Here is a 25,951-nt window from a genome sequence, read left to right as displayed (position 1 = left end):
CCTACTGTATGTGGATTATATGTGCCACAGATTACAATACAGGCAAGTGACTTCACCGACCCCATTGTCAAAGTAGCGTTTTCGCGAGCTATTTATATATGGAATTTTTAATTTGATATTTTTCAGCAAACATGTACTAGAATTTAAAAAAAAACGACTTTTACTGGGTTCCTTAACCTCTACTAAATAATATAAAATGGATTTAAAAAACCAGTCAAATAGCCTATTGAAGCGGGAGATAAATAGTTGTTAAATTATATCTTAATTCTCAATCTCTGTTCCGAACTCTCATTCCAAAATATTTTATGATATTTTTCTTCCAACATAAAGCGTTATTAAAATAAAATAACGTTGGATGAATAAGAAACAATGACTACGTAACGAATATTTGAAGAACAGCTTTAGCTCGTTTAATACAACACATTTTGCACGTGTAATGAATATGGAGAACAAGGTACTGTAATAATTGGCATCAGCGGTGAGTAGAGGTAGACACTACAGCGGGCAAGGGGCTCCCCGCAGGCGTGGCGGTGGTGTGCTCGTGGGAGGGCGAGGGCGAGGCGCCGGCGCTGCACCGCGCGTGGCGCGGCCGCCTGCAGCCGCGCTCGCGCACGCTGCGCGCCCTGCTGCTCACCGACCACGACTGCACCAAGCACTACTCGTGAGTACTGCGCTCCCAGGTCATTCCCACGGTGGAGTAATATGTGTTTTAAGAGTCAATTAATTATTGACATAAGTCACTGACCGAAATTAAGTTTTTCAAATTCATTTGTAAAATAATAATTAGGATCCTTTTTGTGGCCCCGGGTTGCCAGACCATTAAGTCAAGCTCTGGTTCAAAACAAGTGTTCGCACGAAAACTGCATCACTAGTCCATATTTAAATTTTAAAAGTAAACGCAAGACATTTTTTTTTTACACAGAGTCGTACTGGCAGTGTTGGACGGTCTCTTGAGTAATGATCTCTCGGACGCGATCAGAAAATTGGCCTCATGGAGAGAATCCACTTGCGGAAATAAACGCTACTATTCGTACTACAGGTGAGTTACTTTATTAAGTTGTGTAATATTTATGAAAATATTTCCTTAAATCATAACCTATATCATTCAAGAACCTGTGTAAATGCTATTGAAAAATTAATTATAGAATTACAAAACTAAAATTTATTAACTTTAACTATCTTTATGCATTCAGCATTCGCTTACCATTTATTATATCTCCAAGCAAGAGTAGTGTAAAAGTATTGACGTGCTTTAGCTTGAAGGTGGGCCGGTAAAACGGAAATAAGATCTTAGTTTTTTTTTTTAAACAAATTTAATGAGAATGTTTTGTTTTATAGTTCAATTCAAGTTTTGAATGACCTGACCACCGAGTAGATTAAGTTCAATTTAAAATTTAATAATATTTCAGGGATATCCTCTTCCTGGCAATGGCGGCTCTGGGTGAACAGAATATTGACTTCGTAGCTTTGCAGAACGAGTACACTCGCGCCCTCGACCAACTCGGCACTGAAGCCAGGCCCCAGGACTTACCGCCTTCACCGACGGCCATATGCTGCAGGCATTACTTTAAGAGATTGCGTTTGACTGTACATGAATAATAATTCGGAAAAGAAATAAAAGTACGAACAGAATTTTATTCAAATGTCGCGAACAAATGCATTCTTATTGAATATTTTAGAAGTTAGATATTGATTATGACATTCTGTAAATTTAAACGTGATTAGAATTTTATTCTGTGCGGTCCAAGTATCAATACGCCTTATTAGTTTCATTTTATGGTTGTAAACGTACAAGGTTTAAAATGAATGCGTAACGCTTACGTTTTATTTCTTAATTGTTCATTAAAATAAAGAAATGGTTACAATTTATGATCACATATCATCATGATATATTGAGATGTTTTGTCTTAATCAACAGTAGAAACCATCCCAAATGTTTGTTTTTTTAATCTGCGATTCAGAATTGAGACTAGTTATCAGAAAAAAAAAGATTCTTTACATTAGGTCACAAAGACCATTACCGCGTTCATTAAACTGTAACATATAATATATTAATAATTATTATTAATCGACGTGTACATAAATATGGCAAATTAGTTTTCGAAATGAAATTCTAACTATGAGTACGTAATTAAACATTTTATTCGAGTATTACATAACAGTACGTGCGTTCGCCGTCCAGTATTTTTAAGTTCCAGCTTGTAACTGCATGATGCTTACTTTATAAAAATGTTCTAGAAAGCTCCCGTCCTTTCTGGGGATCAATATGGCGTTAACGGTTAGTCCTAGAACAGGTCGAAGACTGTTAAACTAATCTTCGTGTGAAGTACATCAAAACTGCTAATAAAGTTGACGTAAATTAATTAACTGGTTGTTTACGGTGTAGTTATCTAAGAATTATTGCCCCAATTATTCATTTTAAATATTAAACGAGGACTCATTTGAAGAAATCTCAATCACTTATACAAAATTGCAAAACTTATAATTATTTAAAAATCTAAAGTCTAATTTAATTCAAAATAAAATTATTATTGTTTATACATTTTGAGTATTATTTAACGGGACATGTTATAGATGTATTAAATATTTTCCCGAATTGAAAAGATTATAATGTTTTATTTTTATCGTAATCACGTGTTTAAATCACAAATAACACCCCGCACTAGTGAAGTCATGTCGAAAGTGTTGTGTTGAAAACTAATTAAATTTATTATTAGATTTTATGTATATATAATGCTACTGGATTTAAAAGGTTTTGTTTTCGGCATATATATTAGTATAGGATTGCGGGTGCTAATGCAAAATAATTTGGAATCGTTATTATATAATTAAATGAATGTACATACATATTATATATTAAAAAAATAAGAATAAAAATTAAAAGATCATGACATAGTTTACCCGACTATTTGATGAAGTGGTTGTTACACAATTGTTTGCAAATATTTGTCTAAGCATATTATTATTTACACTAGATTTTTTATTTTGTCGCAGTTTTTTTCATTCCAAAAATGCACTGTTTTGTATAGAGTTGTGCTAATAAGTATTACTTGTCGTATTAGCTTCAAATAGAAATATTTTAGTCACTTTAAATGTGACTGCCAAATTATAAGTATTTGATACGTGTCAAAGTATACGGTTATGTAATTTTATTGTTAAAGCAATTGTGTGTAAACTACCCACAAGTTAAATTAGAATCATCACATTATCAAACGGCCTAATAATGAAGAGCTGCTTATTATATATTTGATTGAATTTGGCAATATCAATATTATGAAATGTGTAATATACAAATACTCATGATTTTACCAATATTGGATTGTTTTGTATGTGAAAGTGGCTCGAGATCGACATGTTATTTATTAAACTGTAGCTTTAGCAAATGAAATATATCGAGGCAATTATTACAAATCAAAAAGTTGTATGCGCTTAATTTGAAATTAGTCGCAAATATAATTGTATTGCGTTTTCGTATACAGTATATAATCACTAATCAGTTTTATGTTATCATTTATATAACTTGATTATTGTTTTTTTTGCCTCCGGTGATGTTAAAAGCCATATTTTATGTTCCATTCTATGTACAATATTGATAGTCAATCAAATGTATTTTTATAATAAAGTAGATATTATATTGTTATTTTTAATAATTATCTTATTGAACAAGGTAATCGAAAAGACATGCAATAATATTATATGTGAGCATTATTTTCCATAATTATTTCAAATTTATTTCATGTAATGGACAACTATTTTATTAAAATGGTAATAATTTTTATAAAAAAAATATAAGGCTTCATTTCATTTCGATTGTTTTATTTTATTTACAAACTAATTACAGTACATACTTATTCTAATTATTTTCCATGCCTATAACTCGGTACAAGAATCTGCCATCATCATCATAGAAACAGTCATTCATTTTATAAGTTGCACCTTTCTTATATGCCTTCTTGGGAATCCTTATTCTTTCTGGATAATTAACTCCTACAGTAACATTTTTATCATTTTCTTTGAATTCTGTTAAACCTTTTTCTTCATTGGTTTCGTTAATTAATTCAATTTCTTTGCTTATTTCTGGTTTTGTCTCAGATTCATCATTATTTTTTGTAATAGAATCTATGATTATTCTATCTGGCACATTTACATTTTGACCATGAGCTAAACGAGTCTTAATTTTAGTAGTTAATTCATCTAATGTTACTCTTTTAAAATCTGAATTGAGTTTTGTTTTTGTTTCATCTGCCATATTAGTTTGACAGCTTTCATGGTCGTCATTATTCTCCTCTTCTTTTTCATTATTAGCATGTTTCCTAACAATTTGTTCAAATTCTCCCATTTTTTCCTGTGAAATATCTATTTTAATTGATTTTTTATTAAGTGGTGGTATTGTTCTACTTGAGAATTTAAGAAAGTGTTCTCGTAGACTTTCTGAAATGGGTAGGGTCCCCTCCTTGAGTTCTCGCCAGTTTCTCATTGCTGATGCATCATGTCGAGCAATTCGTTGTTCTGTTGCTGGTTTCCATGGGTATTTCAATAGTTTCTGAAAAAAGAAACAGTTTTATTAGGTAAACACTTCCAAGCATATTGTATTTGTATAAAATGAAATTGAACATGAACAAAAATATTCACAAAATATATACCTTAACAACATGCTCAGTTATGGGAAAACTCTCAGCAATTTTCTGGGGTGTCCATTCTTGAGGCTGGGTTGTGGCCAAGTGACGGATTTGTTCCTTTTCACTCCATGTTAGAAGGTTTGGCAAATTTTCTTTAAAATACTTTTCTTTCACGATTTGTTTCCGCAAATCGTGTTTCCCAATTAATGTCTCAAATAAATGTTCATCATAAACTTCATCAACCTGTAATAGTATTTTCACTACACTATTGCATATATATAAGAACTAGTAATTATTGTGAAATAGCTAACATCAGAACTGCATATTTTTAATCGCTTTACTTAAAATTAAAGACATCGAAAATAGGCTATATGTAACTATCAATAAAACATACATTTTGGAAATTGCTTTCTGACTCTTCGATAAATTCTTCAACATCATCTTTCTGAATCTTGATACCTTCATTGCGAAATGCCTTTAATCTATTATCGATACCAGGATTTCGCCGGGGTATTTCCAACTTTGTACCACTTATAAAATTACGTGATATAATTTTATCACAAACGTAGAAAATACGTTTAGCATTTAACCCAAACATATCTATTAATCACATGAACACTGTTATTCCAATATATAAAATTAAATACTTAAGTTCAAAATATAACCTTAAAACTTTAAAAATACAAATAGAGTGACAACTGACAACTGCCTGCTGACACTGACATCAGACATGAAGACAAATTTGTTCTCATAAGTTGGCGGCGGGAGATCAATTATAGGGTAACCTCCGATCAACAATACCATTATTGTTTACCAATATTATTATACATTTACCTATTTCAACTGTTCGTTAACTGTTATTCATTGTTCGAGTTATCTATATATATTTAAAGGTTTGATTTTATTTTATAAATAAGCTTAAATCGTCGAAATAAAAAAAATGTCTAATTTCCTTAAAACAATTAAACTGACGCAATTGAATTTGATATTTTTTTTTACTTAATTGCATACCTACTGGGGCATGGTAAAAATTATAAATCATAAAGCTTAGTATTATTATTATTATTTATAATTATATTGACAACACTTGGCATATATAATATATCTTATTTATGTATAGTAATCAATACATTAATTATTTCATAGCAACATGTGAAAGTGTTTTCAAGTTCACCTTACAATGTCTATTATCAGTCCCGGTCTTAATTTGATTAAGGTCTGACTCTAACGATAACTGTAGGGTAGAAGACTCCAGATTTCGAAGCTCTCCTAATGGCTATATGGCCCCTAATGGCTGTGGCGCCATGAGCCGTCGCCCCAAATAAATAAGCGAAATTTTGAGAATGTTGCTAATATATTAACAATGCAAATATTTATTACATCACATTGTTACGTGCCGATTTTGCAAGCTGATTGAGATTACATTTCGTTTCAGTATTACCGATTATATTTATTTTTAAATAAGTCATTTAAATATCTATTTATTGATATCAAAACCGTGGGCATTTAACCCCTACCTCGTCCTTTATAAAAAAATGCAATAAAGATAGTATAAAGTATTGACTGCTATAAATTTTAATACCTTTTTATGTTTACGGATAGTCACTGTGTAATCACATCTACGAGAATTGTTTCATGTGAGTCAGTAAGTAGCGATTCAATACCTGCCTAATGTGTCCCCCACCCCACCGACTACGTTCTGAGCTGCGGTGAGATCTCATAAGAGAAACCCTCAGGACGTCGCTCTTCAGCCCGAAAGGGCTCAAACTTCAAGGCTGAGTCTAGTACTCGCCCTAACGCCCGGTGACGCTGTAAAGGCCTGTAGGGCCAACATAACTACGACTACATACAGACACAAAAAAAATACTACCTTAAATAGGTATCTTGCGAAAATCTAATAATTATAACAGCCAAATATTTACAATGCTACACTCGAATATGTAATGTATACCTTAATGATCACCTTTTACTCTCTCCGATATTTAATTTTTATTGCAGCTGTATTATTTTATGCGATACATGCATTGCAATATTAACATAATTATATTTCTTACTATCAGTATATTAAAAAAATAACGTTAGTATTTTACTTATAAAAAGAAACTTAAACAATGATTTCCATAAACATTCCTTAGTATAAAATGGCGAACTACCATACATAATTTCATCTGAAAAGTCCAATATACCTATACTAATAATAGCTATTGCCCGCGACTTTGCTCGCGTGGAAGTTGAATATATTTACAGATTAACTTAAAATATTACGTTAATTTAAGACCTCTTTGTATTGGTGTCTATTTCACCCCTTAGAGTAGAATATCCAGAAACGCTTAAATACGTATCTATTCATTTTTAATCAGTAGCCCAAAAATAAAGTTTCATGTTTCTAACTTAAAAAATAACATACTTCCATACAAACTATCCCTCATTTAACCCTCTAGGAAATTATTTTTAACAAATCCTTAATGAAAAACCTACGTTTTAGTAAGAATTCCTGTGTCAGTCAATCATTTAAAATTTTTATTGAGAACTTATATACTAAACAATATTTTAATAATCGTCCAAATATTTAAAAATGTGTGTAAAACGACAATCTATCCTTAATGTACTTATCCCCGACTGCTACATTACTTCTTTGGAAACCGATGTTAGTAAGTTAAACGTAAAATTGAGTAATATCCAACAGTCGGGAACGAAAAATTTAAAAAGTTCATTTTATGTATTTTGTAATTGGTCGTAATTACTAGTTCTTTCAAAATCCTTACATTGTAGCCGTATGGCATGCTGTTCAGTATACGATACTGACATGCAATGTGTATAATGTGTAAAATATATAACGTAGTTATGCCGTTCGCCTGCTGCATTCAATAATATGTTAAATTCTATAGTCTCGCTCTCGATGTCACAAACTTCAATGAAACCAGAATGAGATGATAAATTATTTTTTAATAAAAATATTATTATTATTACTTTACAGTAAGTCCTTAATCTAGTATACATAATATGTCACAATACTCATTTTTTTAAGGCATTCGACATAGACCGTACATAGGATTTTGGAATACTATCAAATTATATAGATATTTATTAATTTATCTAGTCATGACATGAAGATGTTGCCATATACGTTTGTTACTATTATTAATTAACTTAAAAGACGTAGGGTCGGGACACATCTATTAAGATTGTTTGATTGTAGAGCGCTAATATTATATAGTATTTAGTGGACAGTAGATCTTATCGTGAAAGCAAGAGTAACAATCTTGGTGTGCACTCGCCAGTTCAGTTTGATTGGTCGATAAACGCGCTCGCTTCAAAATATCGTGTTTTAAGTTACGTGTACAAAATAGTTTTATAATTTAAATAATTTTATATCGGATTGATTTTATAAGTAAGTTATCATTTAATTTAATAATAATAAAAAAAAACTAGAATTGCGGAATATATATTTTTATTTACTATTATTTACTATTATTCTAGGCAAAATTTTTATTTCCGTAAATATTTTCCCTGTAAATACGAGATTAATATTTATTTTAAATATCTATTTTTGTAATTCATTTTATTGTAGCAATTTACAAAATATTAAAGAGATATATATACATTAAATTGTCTCAATATTATTCGTATAAAAAAAAAATTTAAAAGCGGAGTATTATTTATTTAACGGAATAAGGACGTATTCTTAATACCCTTAGATAATATTCTGGTCTTTCAAGTTTATTATAGTTTCAAGATTGTAATAGGCTAGCTAATAGGCTATAGGTATAAAATATTATAATACAGAGTAAAATATTTGACTAGCTGACTTAAGGGCTACGTGCTAGCCCGATTGGGTAGATAGAGATACCACACTTATCAGATATTCTCTGAATACAGTAATCTAAGCCACCACTAGCCATTTGGGTTTCTATTATCTGTCTTACTACTATATAAAAATATATACCTAGTACATCATTATCACCAAGTCTTGTGTTGTTACTATATACACTATGTATCAACTGATTATGACAGCAGAGTTTATACGAACTGTGTTAAAAAAATGCGTTAAAATATAAGGAAATGTAGTTACTTTGTTTCTATGCAATACGAATTGCAATAGGCTGGTATAATACTCTAGCTATACGTGTTTAGCATCGTGTAATGAAACGTTGAATTAAAAATTGGTGTACCATCCAATGAATACCAATCAACAAAGAACATCTTAACGCAGTTTGAACTTTCTCTTTTAGTTGACGTATTTTATATACTTTTGTTATTATTATTATTTTTCAAATAAATCATAACAACGTCGATATTAATTAACTAACAAATTATAATTTCATCAAAACAAATGTAATAATATACGTTTATTTAATCGTAATAACTGTCTAAAGGTCATCATAAGAACAGATAATTATATATCAATTATTCTTCTTCTGAATAAAAAAAGACTACGTGTACGGGTATGTAAGTTTGTACATGCCTAAAAACAACTACACACGTGATCCCATCAGATTGTCATTAATCTAAACTATTCATCAATTTAGTTACGTCAACCTACCTTCGTTATATTGTACTTTTTTAAATTGGGAAACAGACTTAAATATGAGCAACTAGATCGCCAACTTAATGGTCGCCAAAATTAGAGATGTATTTAGACATATACATATATAGCACCTTTATTCTACCACTAAACAGTAATCTTTAGAATTGTCGTTTTCCGCTTCGTAAAGTAACTACAGGTACAAGAGACATAACAACCTGGTTCTTAAGGTTGGTGGGGCATTGGTGATATGAGGAAAGATTAATATTTCTTATATAGCAAAAAAAAAAATACACTGGCTGACGGAATCTTCGAACCGGAACATTCAACAAATTTAAATATTGCTGTTTGGATAGAATATGTGCCTCCTGAGTGGTACGTATCCAGGAAGGCTACCTAACGCTGACTGTTTTTATTACGTGTTACGAAAGATTGCTTATATATAAATTAGGTAATTGCACGAAAACTCGTTAGCTACATATCTATTCAATAACCAACAAACAATATTGTTGTGATTAAAAAAATTATATTATAATTCTTATTTCACATAAAACTTGGTGGAAATAGAGATTATCATTAGGTATATAGAAAATAACGTAAAACTAAGGGAGAAAAAGAAGGCTATTTTCTGGACAGTAGCAGCTTAAAGACTCCAAGATGCCAGATTCGAAAGCAGATAATTGACAATAAAAATAAAGATTTTTCATAGCACCTACATTACCGGACCGTTTCAAATTCGAAATACAAACTAAGCGACAGCGTGATAATACTAATTAGTTGAAGTGTTTCTTTTATTTAATTTAATAATATTTTGTTTGTGGCAATAAATAAAGTCCGTTAATTTTAGGTATTCTTTTTTATATGTAATTTCAATATTTTCGCGTAAGTCAAAGAAAAAAACATTAATTATATTTTAATTATCTTTAATTTCCATTAATATGCATTATTTTTCTACTCACATAACTGAGCTAAGTTAAATGTTAACTTACGCTAGTTCGCCTTGACTTAATGTAACGAAATAGTAAAGACATCGTCGTCCAGGAACTTACATTACTCAAATATATTACTAGAACATGTTTAGAATGCTACATAAACATTAATAAGTCACGATATTGCACTGCATTGTAAATTAATAAATTGCGTTTGATATTAAAAAAATACGTTACATCTCTTAATAACTTATAATAGTAATGCAAATAACACGTAAATGCGTTTATAAAATTGAATATTTAATAATATTTTTTTATTGTTTTTTTTCTATACGCAAATAATTTTTGACAAATTAGTGATTGTTGGCAAGTTTTTTAAGTCACAATGTGTCGTCAAATTTAATTTCATAAGAGTATATCAGTGTTTTACCCTTGACCGTTAGCGGAAAATAAAGATTTTTTTATAAATACCTCTAGACTTTAAAGGATACAAAAAACTAAGCTATCGTGTCATTCGTTATTTTCTACGCATGCAATCTAAATTGTCTAAAACAAAGGTTGCAGATCTTGTATTTTTTTTTATTACATTCATGAGTCACACTGAATAATGATCTGAGAAGAGGAACAAACTGCATAGACGAAATAGAACAAAAATTTTGTTGTTTAGGTGCTGAAGTGTATTAGGGAATATTTGTATTATTTTCAAATTTATACTATTTTATTGTACCTTAGATGCCAAAAATCTTTTTTTTTCGAATAGTAATAATTAAATGTTTACGGATAACATTCAAATAATATAAAATATTTTATTAAATAATATTTGAAAAAATATAGTTTCAATCTATGTATATAGATAATACACAAAAACGTTTTATGTTTTTTTTTAATAAGATCATAATTCTGTATTTGATGGTTAAAAGATAGTTCTAAAGAATGATAGATAAGAAATAATATTTGTATTTTATATCCGTACAAATATTAGATGTATTAAAAAAATCGTTTTTTTGGTCCAGCGACTACCTCGCTAACCGTAAGGTCCTGGGTTGAGTCTGCTGGTCTGGTCAGTAAAAAGTTGTTGGGTCGAGAAATTCTCCGTAGCAGCGTGAAATTTGTAAAGTGACAGTGTGACCCCATTACCCATGCCTTGATGAAGTCTTTCGATCGGATTCGATTTTCCGTCCGAATTACATAGACTGTACATAATATATTTGCACTCATTAAATTGTGCATTTTAAAACGCCTCTGAATTACTCTTCCTTAAGAATTTCCGTCATGGCCATTCGATGGATGTTATATCCATCATCATCGTTTTATTATATATATATATTTATTTAAAACTGTGTCACAATCTTCATTTAGCTCTTAATAAATACCTTAACGTATTTTACGCCATTGGGCTGCTTTCTATGATACATTTCATAACATATTGGACACTGGTCGTTGGTTAGACTTTATGGGTCGTACATTTCGTAATCGGTTTCTAAGCTACTGACCAGTTTTTTAATAACCATTCGATTGCAGAGAACTTATGGTGTATTTTATGAGAACTCTAAAATTTTAAAGTGAAAGAGTTTTGTATAGATAAAATATAATTAAGTAACCGTCATAAGTAAGTAACCGTAAGGTGTTTTTTAACTTTTTGATTTTATATAACATAGTTAACCGGATTAAATGGACCACCCAATAGTAAGTGATAACCACTGCCCATAGACGTGGGCGCTATAAAGATTTTAACAATTCCTTATAATGCGCCACCAACCTTACACTGGCTCAATCACATTTCTAGCCAGTAAAATAGCTGATGGTACGTACCCAGACCAAGTAAAGACTTAGACCATTATGGCAAATTTGAGGAAAACACCCATATATTAATTTGCTTGTTTCGAACTTTTTTTGTTTCTCTTATTTAAATGTTGTTATGGATAACACTAAATTTATGTTAACATAAAAATGTATTCTGTGACTTATTCACTAATTATAATCCTGTGCCATATATGTATATATAGTTAAAAAACTTAAATCTCGTACCGTAAACGTAAAGACCGGTCAAACAGTAGATTATTCATTTCGCGATCGGCGATGAAGGAGAACATCGTGAGGCAAATTCGTGGACACTTAAGTAACAGCATGTTCATGTCCTCTCCCTTTTGTGGAAAAGGTTTGGTGCTAACGCTACACTGAAGGATGCTTCTCTGATGAGGTTCTCACGATGTTTTTCTTCAAAACCGAGCACCAGATAAATTATAACAACAGTGAGAGATGTTTGCTTCAGGTTCGAACACAGACTTATTTGATAAGAAATTTCACGTCTTGTAACCACTGGGCCATATTAGATATGTATAAATTAAATCGAGTTAGAACCACTCAATATTTCTAACTAAAAAAAATAATTGACATCGTATTTGATCGTAATTGAGATAAAAATATCATCGATATCTTATCAACCAAAGTGTTCGACGGTTTGTTTGTTCATTCTATAGATAGTCATAATGTACACAATAAGTAAATATTATGGTTTAGTATACTAACAATAGATTGACGCAGATAATCAGGGTTTTCCTAGAATGTAAATGAATGTAAAGGAACGAACATAAAATATATATAATCGGCCTCTATGACAGTATTTATTAACCGACCAAAAATGAAGATTTTCAATTCGGTTGCATTTTTGGAAATATTTGTTACCTCAAATTTCCTCTAAATCAACCGATTGGGAAAATCCTTATTTATTTGTCTGTCACTTAAATTTGTCTGTCGTAATTTTAAAAAGTCGGTTATGTGTTTGTTAAAAATGTGTCTTAATTAAATTAATTTTATAATGCTAAAATACATAGTATTTTATTATTAAAATATACATATATTCCATTAATTCTCACAGGTATGCCTGACCAAGAAGTGGAATGGAACACAGCGCTTGTCCCCATTAAGGATTGGCTCAGCAAGCAACCTCATTTGCCAAATGATGTTGGTAAGTTGTATTTATTATAACACTAGCTATCGCCCGCGGCTTCGCGTTACAGCTGTTAGGTACCTTATATCTGTGCTTGTATGCCTTTTTTTATCGCGTCTTGACAGAAGTGGTATAACAAAAACTTTTTAAAATCATATGTTGAATTGTGTAATTCGGCGTTACCTTAAAGTTTTTAAACAAACCATAAATTTTAATAATTTTAATATGATGTATTAATTATTATAAAATTATTAGTTATAAAAATTAAACCTCAGAGCTTTGCAAAACAAAAAAAAAGTAAGAAGCTATTAGTTTTCATATCGTTTTTTTATGTTTAAATTTTAGTGTAAATATCTACAAACCATGATATACGATATTAATAATAATATAAAACTTTAATAAAAATTCAAATGCAACCAGAACCCAGGTTTGATTTATTTTACAATAACAACAGCTCCTTATTTCATAACCTAACCTAACGCAGAATATAAACGAAGAATAGCAAACTACTAGATTCGAATAGAGATTTGAAATATATTATTTCGTTTTATGACAACCTGTACATTATAATATAATTATGTAATTATATACAAAATTTGTAATAAATGGCCATGAAATTATAGTATTTATAAAACGGAACCGATTACATTTACTACCATTATTTATACATCAATGCCTTTGATGTACAATACTTAAATTTCAAATAATTCGCGTAATTATAATATACGTATATAATTCGTATGAAAATGGATTTTGGTCATACTTTATGGGAATGAGCAATTATGTACAAATTGGAAGAAATAGTGTTTTGTATAGGTCCTTCTGAATAAGTACATACAACCGATTTATCAGATTTGCTGTTAGCGGAAGAACAGCAAAAACTTAGCATTGTGGTGTTTCGGTTAAAAGGGCAAGTGAACTAGCAAAACTACAGGCCTAAGAGACATCTTAGTTCACAAGGTTAGTGGCCATTGGTGATGTTAGCAATGGTTAATATTTCTTACAGCACCAGTGTCTATGGCTAGTGGTGACCACTTACCATTAGGTAGCCCATTTTCCCTCTTCCATAAAAAAAACCGAACACACTGCTATAGTGTGATTTGCTGAATACCTGTAAGTCAACCATCATCTAAGACGCAAATGTTCCCGTGGGATGTTTTCCTTCATCATCGAGCATGAAATAAATTATAAAGCCACGTAAAAAGTCAGTGTTCAGCGCACGTATTTTAATTAATTTTCTTCAGTATTTAATCAATTGGACTATATTGGACATATGTAGTCACAAGCTAAAATAACATGAACTTTGCATTAGATCGGGTAAGTAACTTTAGAACTGACAGAAAGAGTAATAAAAACGGAATTAGAATTAATTTGTTGTATTTAATCACTATTTAAAATTATCAATCATGAGGCCATAATTTTCCTTTTACTATAAATAAATACAAAAGATACAGAATACAAAATCTATCCGCTGTTTTTTTTTTATATCGAAAAGTTATAAATTATTGTGTATTTATAAAAAAAAAATCGGTTTTTTTTGTATATCAATGCCAACCTTATAATGTTAATATATTAAAACAATCACTAAGTATAGCTTTTGAAAGCCATGGCTACCTTTTGGTTTTATTGTGTGATTGTCATTACAACTTTCGAAAATTCGCCATATTTAATAGTTCGGTCAAAGAGGCCCTCGTGAAGAGGTCAAGCCTCGATGTCTGTGCTCAAAAGGCTAAGGTAAGGAGATCCAATTATAGTAAATTTAATGATCTTGGCCGGTTTTAATTTTATGAATTACAGAAATAAATAAAATAACATTTAAAAATAAAATTTGTTTTCGTCCTGTTAAAAACAACAAGATTAAAAAATATATATTATATAGAATGTTCGTTTAAAATTTGCATAATAATAATAACCTGTTTTGTAAACGTATTATTAGTTGGTGGTACTGTGATAAAAACATAAATGCAAGTCACATTCTATTTTTCGTTAATGGTCAAGGTAGCTTTGTAGGTTATGGATCGAGACCTAAGTAACAGTTACTTTGGATTGACTTTCAACTGAAGATGTTTTGAGGTCAACATCCGTCAGTCCCGCTGTGTAATAAAAAAGTATACTTATTCGAGAGCCATTTGTGGACATTAAATTGTGGACATCAAAAGGATATAATTTTGAACATGCTTGATAAATGTTTTAAATTATTGTAAATTTGACAAAATTACTGGCTAAAAGTATGAACTTCATTATTAACTTGCAAGAAATTATATACCTATATATACTCTATTGAATTTAAAACAAGACAAATTATTGTTTTCGCTCAATGTTTTGTTTATAATTCTACTTATTTTATTATGAAGACTTCGTTTAGATTTTCAAGATAAACTTTGGAATTAAGAATCAATACAGCCATCGAATTGGACTTCGATTTTCTTTGTTCTTCAATGACTGAATTATACTTTTCATTGTAGCCGTAATATTCGTAACCTGAGTAAATCTTTAAAATATCCAAGCTTATTTACTGGGAGATAATAAACAGTACCTATAATCAAAGTATTATGAATTCAATTTGTTCTAAATCGCAGTCCTCAATTTGATAATATAACATTTGTTCTAAAATATTGTAGGGCTTTTCATGATAAAGATTCTAAATATTTATATTTGTTTAATGTGTTGGTGTGGATGCTACGTTTCAGTATTTTGGACACATATAAAAACTTTTCATTGGAACTAATATTTTATGAATATGTTATATTCCTTTTAAATTCCACAGTGGACGAAGAAATACTCTAGCTAGTAAATAGGTTTAAATGAGACATTATACGATACGAGTATCGGGGATGCTTGGATTGAATGACGAACTTTAATAAAATTTCCATGTGTCCGTATGTGTGCACATGTGTATGGTTACTATGTACATGAAATGATCCGTTTTTCTTCCGAATGGTAGATTTGTCAATGACGCGTAATTCAAAATAGTTCCTGTAAAAAGACGTTTCGTAACTTTCGAAATCTTTAACGGCTCGGTACACGTAACGCAAAACTTCCTGTCATGGGTGTACAATACAATTATTACAAAGGCCGTCGTTATTAATGGCCGTCATCGAAGTTCTTGTTTTCATTTAATACTCTGAAAAATCGTCGTGATGATGGCACGGCTCATTTGACTGGTTTCCATTTCTTAAGGACGAGGACAAACTTTTTTGTAAGGTCCATAGAAACATTCGGCTCATTTGATTGCAAAGTATAATGTCAACAGAACGACTTTAAGAGCGGAAGCCGCAATATAAAACTATAACGTATAGTGATTGAATATGATTTAAGTTACCATAAATAATATTGGTAATTGTAGTTTGTATTTGGTTCCACACTAATCCACTTCGTCATAATAATTTTAAGATTATTTTATTCTTTTATTTAAAGGATAATAGACTTAAAATTCTATAGTATATATATATACATTTATATTTACAGTAACACACTTTAGAAAAGAAAGCGGAGAAGTTACGAAGTACAGCTTGGACATACACGCTCATAAATAATTATGACACACTTAACCAAGAACGAACGTTTGCAACTTACTACTGTAATTCTTAGCATACTTGTAAAACATAAAACTTGAAATGATGCTGCAATGTAGTACTCCTAAAACAGTCTTTTATGGAATATAATTAAAGAGTAATTAAAATTTAAATTAATCCTGTAAAATGACAAAAAATTGAATAAAGTAAATTTTAATTTAATTTGATACATTTAAGACATGTACACAGAGTTATTTTGCAGTAAAGTAAAGTAAAAAAATGTAAAGAATCTACGAATGACCCATAGCAAGACTAAGGCTTTCTAATTTGTTTTTAAAGTAAAATATTCATGTAACACACAGATTTCCAAACGATATTTCACGTATACAACTAAGCAAGATATTAATATTATAAACATAAATTAAGCACATGAAGTTTAGTTGTACTTGCCTGGGTTTGAATGCGATCTGCGTTAAGATTCCACGTAAATCTGACGCAGATCCATTTTAAATTAAGATAATATTTTATAATAGAATTTATTGATGAATAAATACAGTTAAAATATTTGTTTTAAATTTAGAAAGGAATGGTTAAGTACTTTATTGTTCTTTTGATATTAAATTATTTGATAGACATGTTGTATGAAGATATAATTACATTATCGAACACTTCTAGAAGAAAATCTTTGTACCATTTTATAGCTTCTCAACGGTACTACAATGTAAATATATTATGTGAACGAATTCAAAGTCAAAGTCAAAGTCAAAAATCTTACGTTTTTTTTAATAACATTGTCGATAACATCAGAATATTTGTTTTTGTTGCAACATTGTCACAATTATCTTTTTAATTAGGTATATTTTTTGTTATTTTATATTTATTGATAAGATTATAATTACATTATATAAATAAATAATCATCTTTAATAATTAATTACAAAGTTTGAGTATAATTAGCCAGAAAAGATTTAATAATAAAAGTATTTCTTTTTTTACCTTAAGGTTATTGTATTTCTATTTAAATAATTTAAAGAAACTATAAATACCTAATAGGTAAACACTTTTGCACATATTCTAATCTACTAAACATAATTTGACAAATGAGGTTTTGTTAGAAGGATCGATTGTCCGTAGTCTTCACTAGCGATAACTACCTTCGTGATAATTCTATTAATATATAATATCTCAATTATTAAAATCCGCGGAGCATACAAACTAAACAGTTGTCACTTCTTTTGAATTTTTAACTTAAATGCAGGGCCGAATTTATGGGTACAGGCCCGATGCTGATACAGATGTATTTTGTCGATGACCCACAATAGAGATGTCTTGTAAAAAAAGCCAGGTTCAATTGGCCAGTGTCACATAATTTCACTTGGCGGTAGGCTTTTGTGCAAGCTCGTTTGAGTTAAGTCATCGCATAATCTTATCGCCAAATAGCAATACTCAGCGTGGTTGTGTTCCGGTTTGGAGGGCGAGTGAGCTGGTGTTTGTGCAGACACAAGGAACATAACATCTCAGTTTAACATTGGTTTTGTAAGGAATGGTTTATATTTGGTAATCACTTACCATCAGGTAATTCGTTGCTAAATCGCGTTCAATTTTTATAAAAAAATAGGCTATTGTTTTAAATAAAGAATTAATATGGATATTTAAAAGACAACTTCAATGAGTTGCAAAAAGGTAATTAATTACTAACACAACATCCTCGTTACGAATTACATTTTCAAAATAATATTGCGATGATAACATTATCAAAACAATTTTGCAATGCTCATTATGTTTTTAAATTAGTATTTATTGTTGTATTATACGAGTGTCTACTTAAGCTCGTATTGTGTTCAACAATACAATCTTCTCGCAATAAGGAAATATAATTATTATGACAGCTTAAGGAAGTTCTAATCTTAGGATAAAACAATACTATTTTTAATTTAATATAATATTATCCCTTGAAAATCACGAACAGCATTTGTCTTGTAAGGACATAACAAACGAATTAATAGACCGTTGCTTTAGATAAAGGTAATATCAGTAATGTAATATATTATAGCGTAAGGCAACACCGCAACATACGTTCTGGTAAATAATCTCTACTGACTGAGTATCAATCTAATACTTATATTTATAACTATATTTATATGCATGTACATATATGGAATAATTTAATCGTGGAAAAATTTAATTCTTTGAGTAACGCGCGCTTAGTTTTTGTTACCTTGTTATATAATGCCAAAATTAAAATATAGAAAACATATTATTGCTCAGTCATTCAAATACAAACAGGTTTCGCAGTAGAAACGATAATTTGTTTTTTACTTATGTTAATAATATATTCTTGGAGTTCCAATGTTTTTTCTTTAACACAGGATAGTAGATGCTTAATAAGTTCATAATCAAACAGGATATTCTCTATCTCTCAAATCTCAAACAAATTCTTGTAAGAAAATAAAAAAATATAATTAAATAGAAATGTTTTAATTGAGAGCTTAGTTTCTTGAGTTCTTTTTATTTAAAGTATTCTATTTTAATTTGTGTTTTCATTTTTACAGAGGATGTACTTCTCCGTCGATTCTATACCAGCTGTGGCCAGAGCATGGAACGCGTTAAACGTACCATTGATCTTTTCTTCACCATGCGATCCACAGCACCAGAACTTTTTCTCCAACGGGACCCTTGGTCATCGGAGATCAGAAGAGCATTTGAAGTTACGTATGTATTCTGAACGTTTTTTATATCGACTAGATTTTAATTTTTAAGAAATCGTATTAATTTTACAGTGATTTAGATATTTAATTTCCAAAAGAGAAGTTCTTTAAAAAAACAGATTTTGTTTTAATGGACTGTTTTAGTCAATTGTTGGATTAAATGCTTTGTGTTTATCATCTAAATGTTTTTGGGTTTTCTGAGGACAGGGAAAATGTTTAGCTTGAAAGCGGGGCTGTTCCACAATACACGGAACATACCTATGTGTGTGTATCTTTATAATTACACATTTATGTAATTATCAAGTTGAAATTAATGTATTTAGCGTTAATAGTATTTTTAATATGAAGAATGGACTAACATAAAATATACACAATACGGATATACTTTGTACTTTGCACTAATGTTTTAAAGGAACATCCTATGATTTGTATCCTCTGTGTTTATTTTTAATGTTTATATCAGATAAGACATGATTTTTAAAGGTACTGCCTTACGGACATGCTAGGAAATAATAATATTCGAAGATAACACGTTTATAGAGCGATTCCTATCTAACCTTCAGTATCCTTTACGTGCTCACCTTGTATACTTTGTTGCAAGACGTTTATCAAATTAATGATTATATATGTGTGATGATAGCAAAGGATACTAAGCCGCTTAATATTTATCAAGGGACGGTGTAGATACATTATATTCGTGCCTTAGGTCCAAAATCCACAAGCCAACGTCTACTATACAATCATACTCAAATATTCAACTTTATCTAACTCTCGATGTTAGATATAAATTAATAAATTCTGTACTAGATGGGACTCTACATATTTTTTTTTAGATTTAGTAAAAATAAACTAACTTATTAATTGTGTGAAATTGTACCCTGATATTGAAATATAAATATCACACTATTAACATTTATGCACTTACGACATGAATCAAAGTTTTTTTTTTTTATGGCATTGGGTGGCGGACGAGCATATGGGCCACCTGATGGTAAGTGGTCACCACCGCCCATAGACAAAGGCGTTGTAAGAAATATTAACCATTCCTTACATCACCTATGCGCCACCAACCTTGGGAACTAAGATGTTATGTCCCTTGTGCCTGTGATTACACTGGCTCACTCACCCTTCTAACCGGAACACAACAATACAGTGTACTGTTATTTGGCGGTAGAATATCTGATGAGTGGGTGGTACCTACCCAGACGGGCTTGCACAAAGCCCTATCACCAAGTAAAATTATTATTACATTTTTTGAAAAGTTCTAACAATGCTAAGGTAATTTTACAAGTAGAAATGTTCAAATAAATAAGGTACAAAAAACATTATTTTCTGTTAATAACTAATTTTGTACTAAACAAAAAAGGTTGAAATTTTAATACAAGGTAAGTTATAATTATTTCTGACCTTCTGTCTAATTTTCAACCATCTAACAATTTTTTTCACAAAGTTATAAACAAAAACGCTTTTCACCCTCTCAACCCCCTAGCGTTCACCCCAGAGGGTTGAAAATTTTAATTTGTTGTTATTTTAACGTCCGAAACCACATATCAAAAAATCATAATGATACTAATTACTTGACCTTCACGGGCTTTATTGACTGGCCTATAAGGGGCCACGCAGTAATATTATACAAGTCATTTAAAGTTTAGTAATTTGCAATTATTTTATTATTCAACAAAGTCGCAGAGTCGTCCGGCAACACTAATAACGATATAAAAAACTAGTCTTGAATGCTTTCTTGTGTGTCTCGTGTGATAGATATAAGATAAGATATCGCGCGAGACTCGAGGAATTCCCTAATCAGCAATAACTTCTGTTTCATTCGTCTGAGACTCGCAAACAGATAGACATAAGTTTATTTACATAGTAAAACAAATTTTCTACTAATTAATGATCAATTCAGCTCATTCAATTTAACGTTAGCTTCTTGAATTGGTAATGAAAGGAGCCTCGTAAAGCTGACGCCGCCGATCTCCACGTTTGGTGTAAGGCCGCCACTAATTGTGACAGCCGTTAATTTCACATAGGTCTTTTTTCTATATAACAAGAGGCTTCGGTACTCATTCCACCGATATTAACGTTTTTGTTAGATATATGTAGTTTTAGTCTAACATATTTTGCATGAAAATTTGTCGTCTATTTTGACATGGTCCGTCACTGCCGGTTGAGAGATGAATTATAAAGAAAAATATAACATTATATTTAGTGGCTTTACTTCACTACTCACGGGACCATTTCCGTATATCTTAGTAAGCTCGATGTTGTTGTGTTTCGGTTTGATGAGGCAGTCAGTATCTTCAGGCACAATGGACATAACACCTTAACCCTCGAGGTTAGTCGCGTATTGAGAATGTAAGATATGGTTAATATTTCGTACAGTGCCATTGACTATGTATTATGGTGACTGCTAACCATTTGGTAGTCTACCATACAAATAGAAATAATAAAAATATATATCGGGAATATATTGTGTGCACATCACCGTGCAACGGAATAATAAGGCAAATTAAACCGGTGTACGTATTAAGTTTTTCTTGTATAAAATAATAATAACAACAACGATTGATCTTCTAAATTTATTACTATTCACGAGAGCGTCATGACGTAATCTGTTGAACACGATTCATTAAATGTTAACAACATTTTCTTATTTGTCAATTTCAATTTCTCAAATCAATGGAGTTTAATATTTATCATAGATTTTATCATCTGTTACAGAGACATGCTGCCTTTACCAAATAAAACAAAAGAAAACTACAAAATTTTCATCTACCGATTGAACAACCCCGACTACGATCTCTTCAATTTCATAGACGCTGTAAAGACATTCTTCATGCTCGCTGACACTCGTCTCACTGAAGAGGATGACATACCTTCAGGGGAGATACCTATATTTGACTCGGCCAACATCACTCTCAAATTTATTGGGAAAATTAATTTGTCGGTTTTGCGCAAATATATGCTGTATACACAGGTGATTAGCTCGTCTCTCAATTTCAATACATGAATTGTAAAAAAAGGTGTTTTCTTAAAACATCAAGTTGTTTTCTTCTCAAGATTAATTCATTAGATCGATAGGTCTTGCGTTAAAATATTATCCGTGCTCGTGCAAGGCTTTGCTTCGTAATTTTATTGCGAGTTGCAACTACGTGGACAGATTAAAACTTTCTCCATGAAAAAATAGAAATATGTGCCAACTTTAATTATGATCAGTCAAACGATCTCGAAGCCTTATTAATCTCAAGTATATCTCAACACATATTTATATATAAGTACAACGATGTAGGTAAAATTATTTTCTACAATTCAAATAATAAATCCATTATAATGAAAGACCGTAGAGGAATTCTCACAATAGTTTTTTGATTACTGGAATATTTATGAACATAATATATTTGTTATTAATATCACTATGCACGTTAAGTCTGTCGTTGCATAAATGACGTCATATGATTTTTTTGTAAATTATTATTATTGTATAAAGATAAACAAAATTCTCACCACAGTGTTAATTACGAAAAATTTTTCCCCAACTAATTTTATTAAATCATCAACATAATATAAAGGTTTGCCATACGACGTAACGTAATTAAAAAAGCTACCATAGGCTTGCATCTACTGATCAGAAGTCTGCGAATAACGGATAGTAGAGTTGAGTAGAACATAAGTATAAATATACTAGTTATACATATACAGGGTTACTTTGAGATGTTTTTCACATAACACCTTAAAACAAATAATCGTCGTGAAACTTGTCTTGCTGATTATATTAAAAACCGTTTTCCTAGCTCTCCAAAGATGTATAACAACTAGAAACTATTTCAAAGTAACTGAAATGTAACAAAACGACCTCGGTGGTCGAGTAGCGTGTACACCGGTTTTCATGGGTACGCCACTCCGAGGTCCCGGGTTCGATTCCTGGCCGAGTCGATGTAGAAAAAAAGTTCATTAATTGTCTATATTGTCTCTGTGTGAATGTGGTACCGTCGTTACTTCTGATTTTCCATAACACAAGTGCTTTAGCTACTTACATTGGGATCAGAGTAATGTATGTGATGTTGCCCAATATTTATTTATTTATTTATTTATAAAAAAAAAGAAATGTGTATAATACATGAAACTATAAAAATGGTTTAGTTTTGCATAATGAATAGGTATCGGAGTTAAAATTATAGCAAATAGTCACCTCTATCACTTCCTAACAGAAAAAGGTCGAATTACCAATAACCCTGTATAATATTGTTAACGTCAATTAGACAATTCACACTTAGCAAAACGATCGTTTCTCGCATAAAGTAACCGGGATTAAGAAAACCGTGTATTGAAATAAAAAACCATAACTAATTATTATTATTTGTTTTTAATTTTCAGGAAGCAATTCCGATTAGGTTAAAACAAGTACATGTGATCAACACGCCGGCTTACATCGGCAAATTATTCGCTCTCTGCAAACCCTTTTTGAAGACCGAGGTTGCTAAGCTGGTAAGTATATATTACATTGAACAAATAAATCTTACGCAAGTTGATCACTAAGAGTATTTAGAATGGTGGTTATCATTCTAATAACTCGAATTAAGTTTCACATCACGAAAGTCAAGTCAATTCTTGTAATTCAAAATATTATTTTTCTATAATTATAGATAAAGTTCCATGAACCAAATTCAGACACTCTGTATCAAGACGTGCCTCAAGATCTCCTACCTACTGAGTACGGTGGTAAAGCGGGCTCCATAGACCAGATTAAACGATACTGGATTAAGCGGGTGGAAGCCAAAAGGTGAAAAATTTACAATAGACAAACTGGTATATTTATTGGGTAGTTTATTTACAAATGTGTCCGTTTCATTCTAAATACGACTTACAACATATTAAGACGTTTTTATATTTAATAGAGATGTCTATTTCCTATTTAATAATGTTAGGTTTTAGTTATTTTTGGAAAAAAACAATAGCGTAATTATATTCAATTGAATTTATATTTAGAAACAATTAAGTATTTATAGAATAAACTAACATATGAGTACAGCAAAAAAAAACAACAGAAATATGCAATGCAACTGGGAGAATGAAATATTTTGAAAACCACTGATATAATTATTATTTTAATAATTTGCTAAATACTAATATAAATATAAAAAGAATTATTTAAGTATATAGTAATCAATTATGATCGAAATGCTCATAATTTAGGACAATATTTGTTTTCAATACAGTATAATTTATAATCAAAAATTCCAATGACTTAAAAGCGTATCAGGAAATAAATACGATAATTTAATCTTCCGAGTTCGATCGAATTCAGTGTCTGTTTGATTTAAACGAAATTCAATTGAGCGCATCATATTACCGCGAAATATTACCTACTTGCAAACAGCAATTGTGAAAGTAGTCAGAAAAATCACTACTTTCTCAAATTTACAATGCAGTATATTTTGTTTACTCATGTTATGTTACTCGTGGTTGCCAGAATGCAGAGAATACTGTTTGCGATTGAAAGACGTTATGGGATTAAATAATAATAAATACAATTTTTTTTTCCTATGATTTTCTTTATATTATCAAATGCTTTCTGAATGCGCCTTGCTTTTATTAGTACATCTGCTATTAAGAATTAATCAAAAATGGGACGTTTGGCATTTATCTATACTAATATTATTAAGTGGTAAAGTTTGTTTGTTTGTAGTTTAGGCTAAATTATATTTAATTTTCTTGTATGAAGTTGTCCTGATTTTTATAGGTTATTAATTATATTTATGTCATATCCCTTATTTATTAATTGCATCCGTTTATAGCCGGGGCGGACCACTATTAAGTACGTAAAATTTAAGTTACGAGTATGTAGGATGTAAGATTTTGACAAGATTGTCATTACAATGAAAATGGAAATAGTTATAAAACACTTAATTAATTATTCTATATTATTAACAAATACACAAAAAGTCGCATGTACAAAGTTAACCGAAATCTGTCTGAAATCAGCCCGGAGTTAAGAAGTAGTAATTCTCGGTTGGTTTATTGCCGATCGATCTTAAGGCATTAGGAGTAACGCCACACGATAACGGCTTAGGACCGATCTGCTTCCTCGTCCATTAAATTATATACGGTGGAGCTATAATATTCTTATACTTATTTACATTTAATTTATTTGTACCTAATTTGTTTCAGGGACTGGTTCCTGGCCAATGATAAGAACTGGGCTTTGGATGAAGGATTACGTCCTAATGACAGTCATAATGAGAACCAAGTGAAAGATCTTCCTGGCTCCTTCAGGTCCCTTGCTTTCGATTAAATGTCGACTATCAGATTAATTTATAATTTAAAAAACGTAGATGAGAGCTACCATCCAAGAAAAGCGATCCAGAGAAATCCAGTTTTGTATTAGTTTTTACCTACTGAATTAACTTCCTTCTATATTATAATCATTTAGAATATAAATTATACAATTTAATTTTGTATTCATTTATTAACAAGTGTCAATATAAGACCTTTTTTATAATAAGTATATTTAGACGTTTTTAAGATGTTCTTCGTCACATTTTAATCATTATTTATTAATAGTCTTTAAAAAAACATGATATACAATTTCTAATCTTTATTAAAGTCTGTTTAATATTTAAAAGATATTTTCTTTTACAATAAACTAAATAGACTATAAGAAGGTAACTAAAAAGATTCTTCTTACTCGTCAACTTTGGATATAAAA

At 30.5% G+C, this 25,951-nt stretch overlaps 3 protein-coding genes across 9 annotated transcripts in view; 2 read left to right on the top strand and 1 right to left on the bottom strand.

Moving 5' to 3' along the window:
• LOC113398511 (DENN domain-containing protein Crag) overlaps nucleotides 1-3,185 on the top strand; it is a 29,941-nt gene extending 26,756 nt beyond the window's left edge. For all 7 annotated transcript variants that reach the window (XM_064216957.1, XM_026637271.2, XM_026637275.2 and 4 more), the window contains 3 exons: nucleotides 523-661; nucleotides 923-1,039; nucleotides 1,410-3,185. In XM_064216957.1, the coding sequence (XP_064073027.1) occupies nucleotides 523-661; nucleotides 923-1,039; nucleotides 1,410-1,599 (446 nt within the window). In that variant the 3' untranslated portion in view covers nucleotides 1,600-3,185. The remainder of the gene's footprint in view (nucleotides 1-522; nucleotides 662-922; nucleotides 1,040-1,409) is intronic.
• Nucleotides 3,186-3,795: 610 nt separating this feature from the next.
• LOC113398512 (uncharacterized) lies at nucleotides 3,796-5,314 on the bottom strand. The gene is made up of 3 exons (XM_026637276.2): nucleotides 5,014-5,314; nucleotides 4,644-4,862; nucleotides 3,796-4,543 (listed from the first exon to the last, which is right to left on the bottom strand). Exons 1-3 carry the CDS (start codon nucleotides 5,215-5,217, stop codon nucleotides 3,854-3,856), a joined length of 1,113 nt encoding a protein of 370 aa, XP_026493061.2. The 5' UTR covers nucleotides 5,218-5,314; the 3' UTR covers nucleotides 3,796-3,853.
• Nucleotides 5,315-7,867: 2,553 nt separating this feature from the next.
• Nucleotides 7,868-25,725, top strand: LOC113398572 (alpha-tocopherol transfer protein-like). Its single transcript, XM_026637372.2, has 7 exons — nucleotides 7,868-8,010; nucleotides 12,952-13,041; nucleotides 19,090-19,249; nucleotides 21,967-22,222; nucleotides 23,620-23,730; nucleotides 23,889-24,025; nucleotides 25,414-25,725. The coding sequence occupies exons 2-7, from the start codon at nucleotides 12,954-12,956 to the stop codon at nucleotides 25,535-25,537; spliced, it is 876 nt and encodes a 291-aa protein (XP_026493157.1). The 5' UTR covers nucleotides 7,868-8,010; nucleotides 12,952-12,953; the 3' UTR covers nucleotides 25,538-25,725.
• The last annotated feature ends 226 nt before the right edge of the window (nucleotides 25,726-25,951 follow it).

The sequence above is a fragment of the Vanessa tameamea genome, chromosome 14 (genome assembly GCF_037043105.1).
Source record: "Vanessa tameamea isolate UH-Manoa-2023 chromosome 14, ilVanTame1 primary haplotype, whole genome shotgun sequence".
Taxonomy (NCBI): domain Eukaryota; kingdom Metazoa; phylum Arthropoda; class Insecta; order Lepidoptera; family Nymphalidae; genus Vanessa; species Vanessa tameamea.
This window is presented reverse-complemented; position numbering and strand designations above follow the sequence as displayed.

Coding starts and splice junctions, on each gene's coding strand:
- LOC113398572 (XM_026637372.2), top strand. CDS start 12,954: ATGCCTGACCAAGAAGTGGAATGGAACACAGCGCTTGTCCCCATTAAG. Junction 22,223..23,619: donor AATATATGCTGTATACACAG/GTGATTAGCTCG, acceptor TTTAATTTTCAG/GAAGCAATTCCGATTAGGTT. Junction 23,731..23,888: donor AGACCGAGGTTGCTAAGCTG/GTAAGTATATAT, acceptor CTATAATTATAG/ATAAAGTTCCATGAACCAAA.
- LOC113398512 (XM_026637276.2), bottom strand. CDS start 5,217: ATGTTTGGGTTAAATGCTAAACGTATTTTCTACGTTTGTGATAAAATT. Junction 4,863..5,013: donor CAGAAAGCAATTTCCAAAAT/GTATGTTTTATT, acceptor ATACTATTACAG/GTTGATGAAGTTTATGATGA. Junction 4,544..4,643: donor TAACTGAGCATGTTGTTAAG/GTATATATTTTG, acceptor TTCTTTTTTCAG/AAACTATTGAAATACCCATG.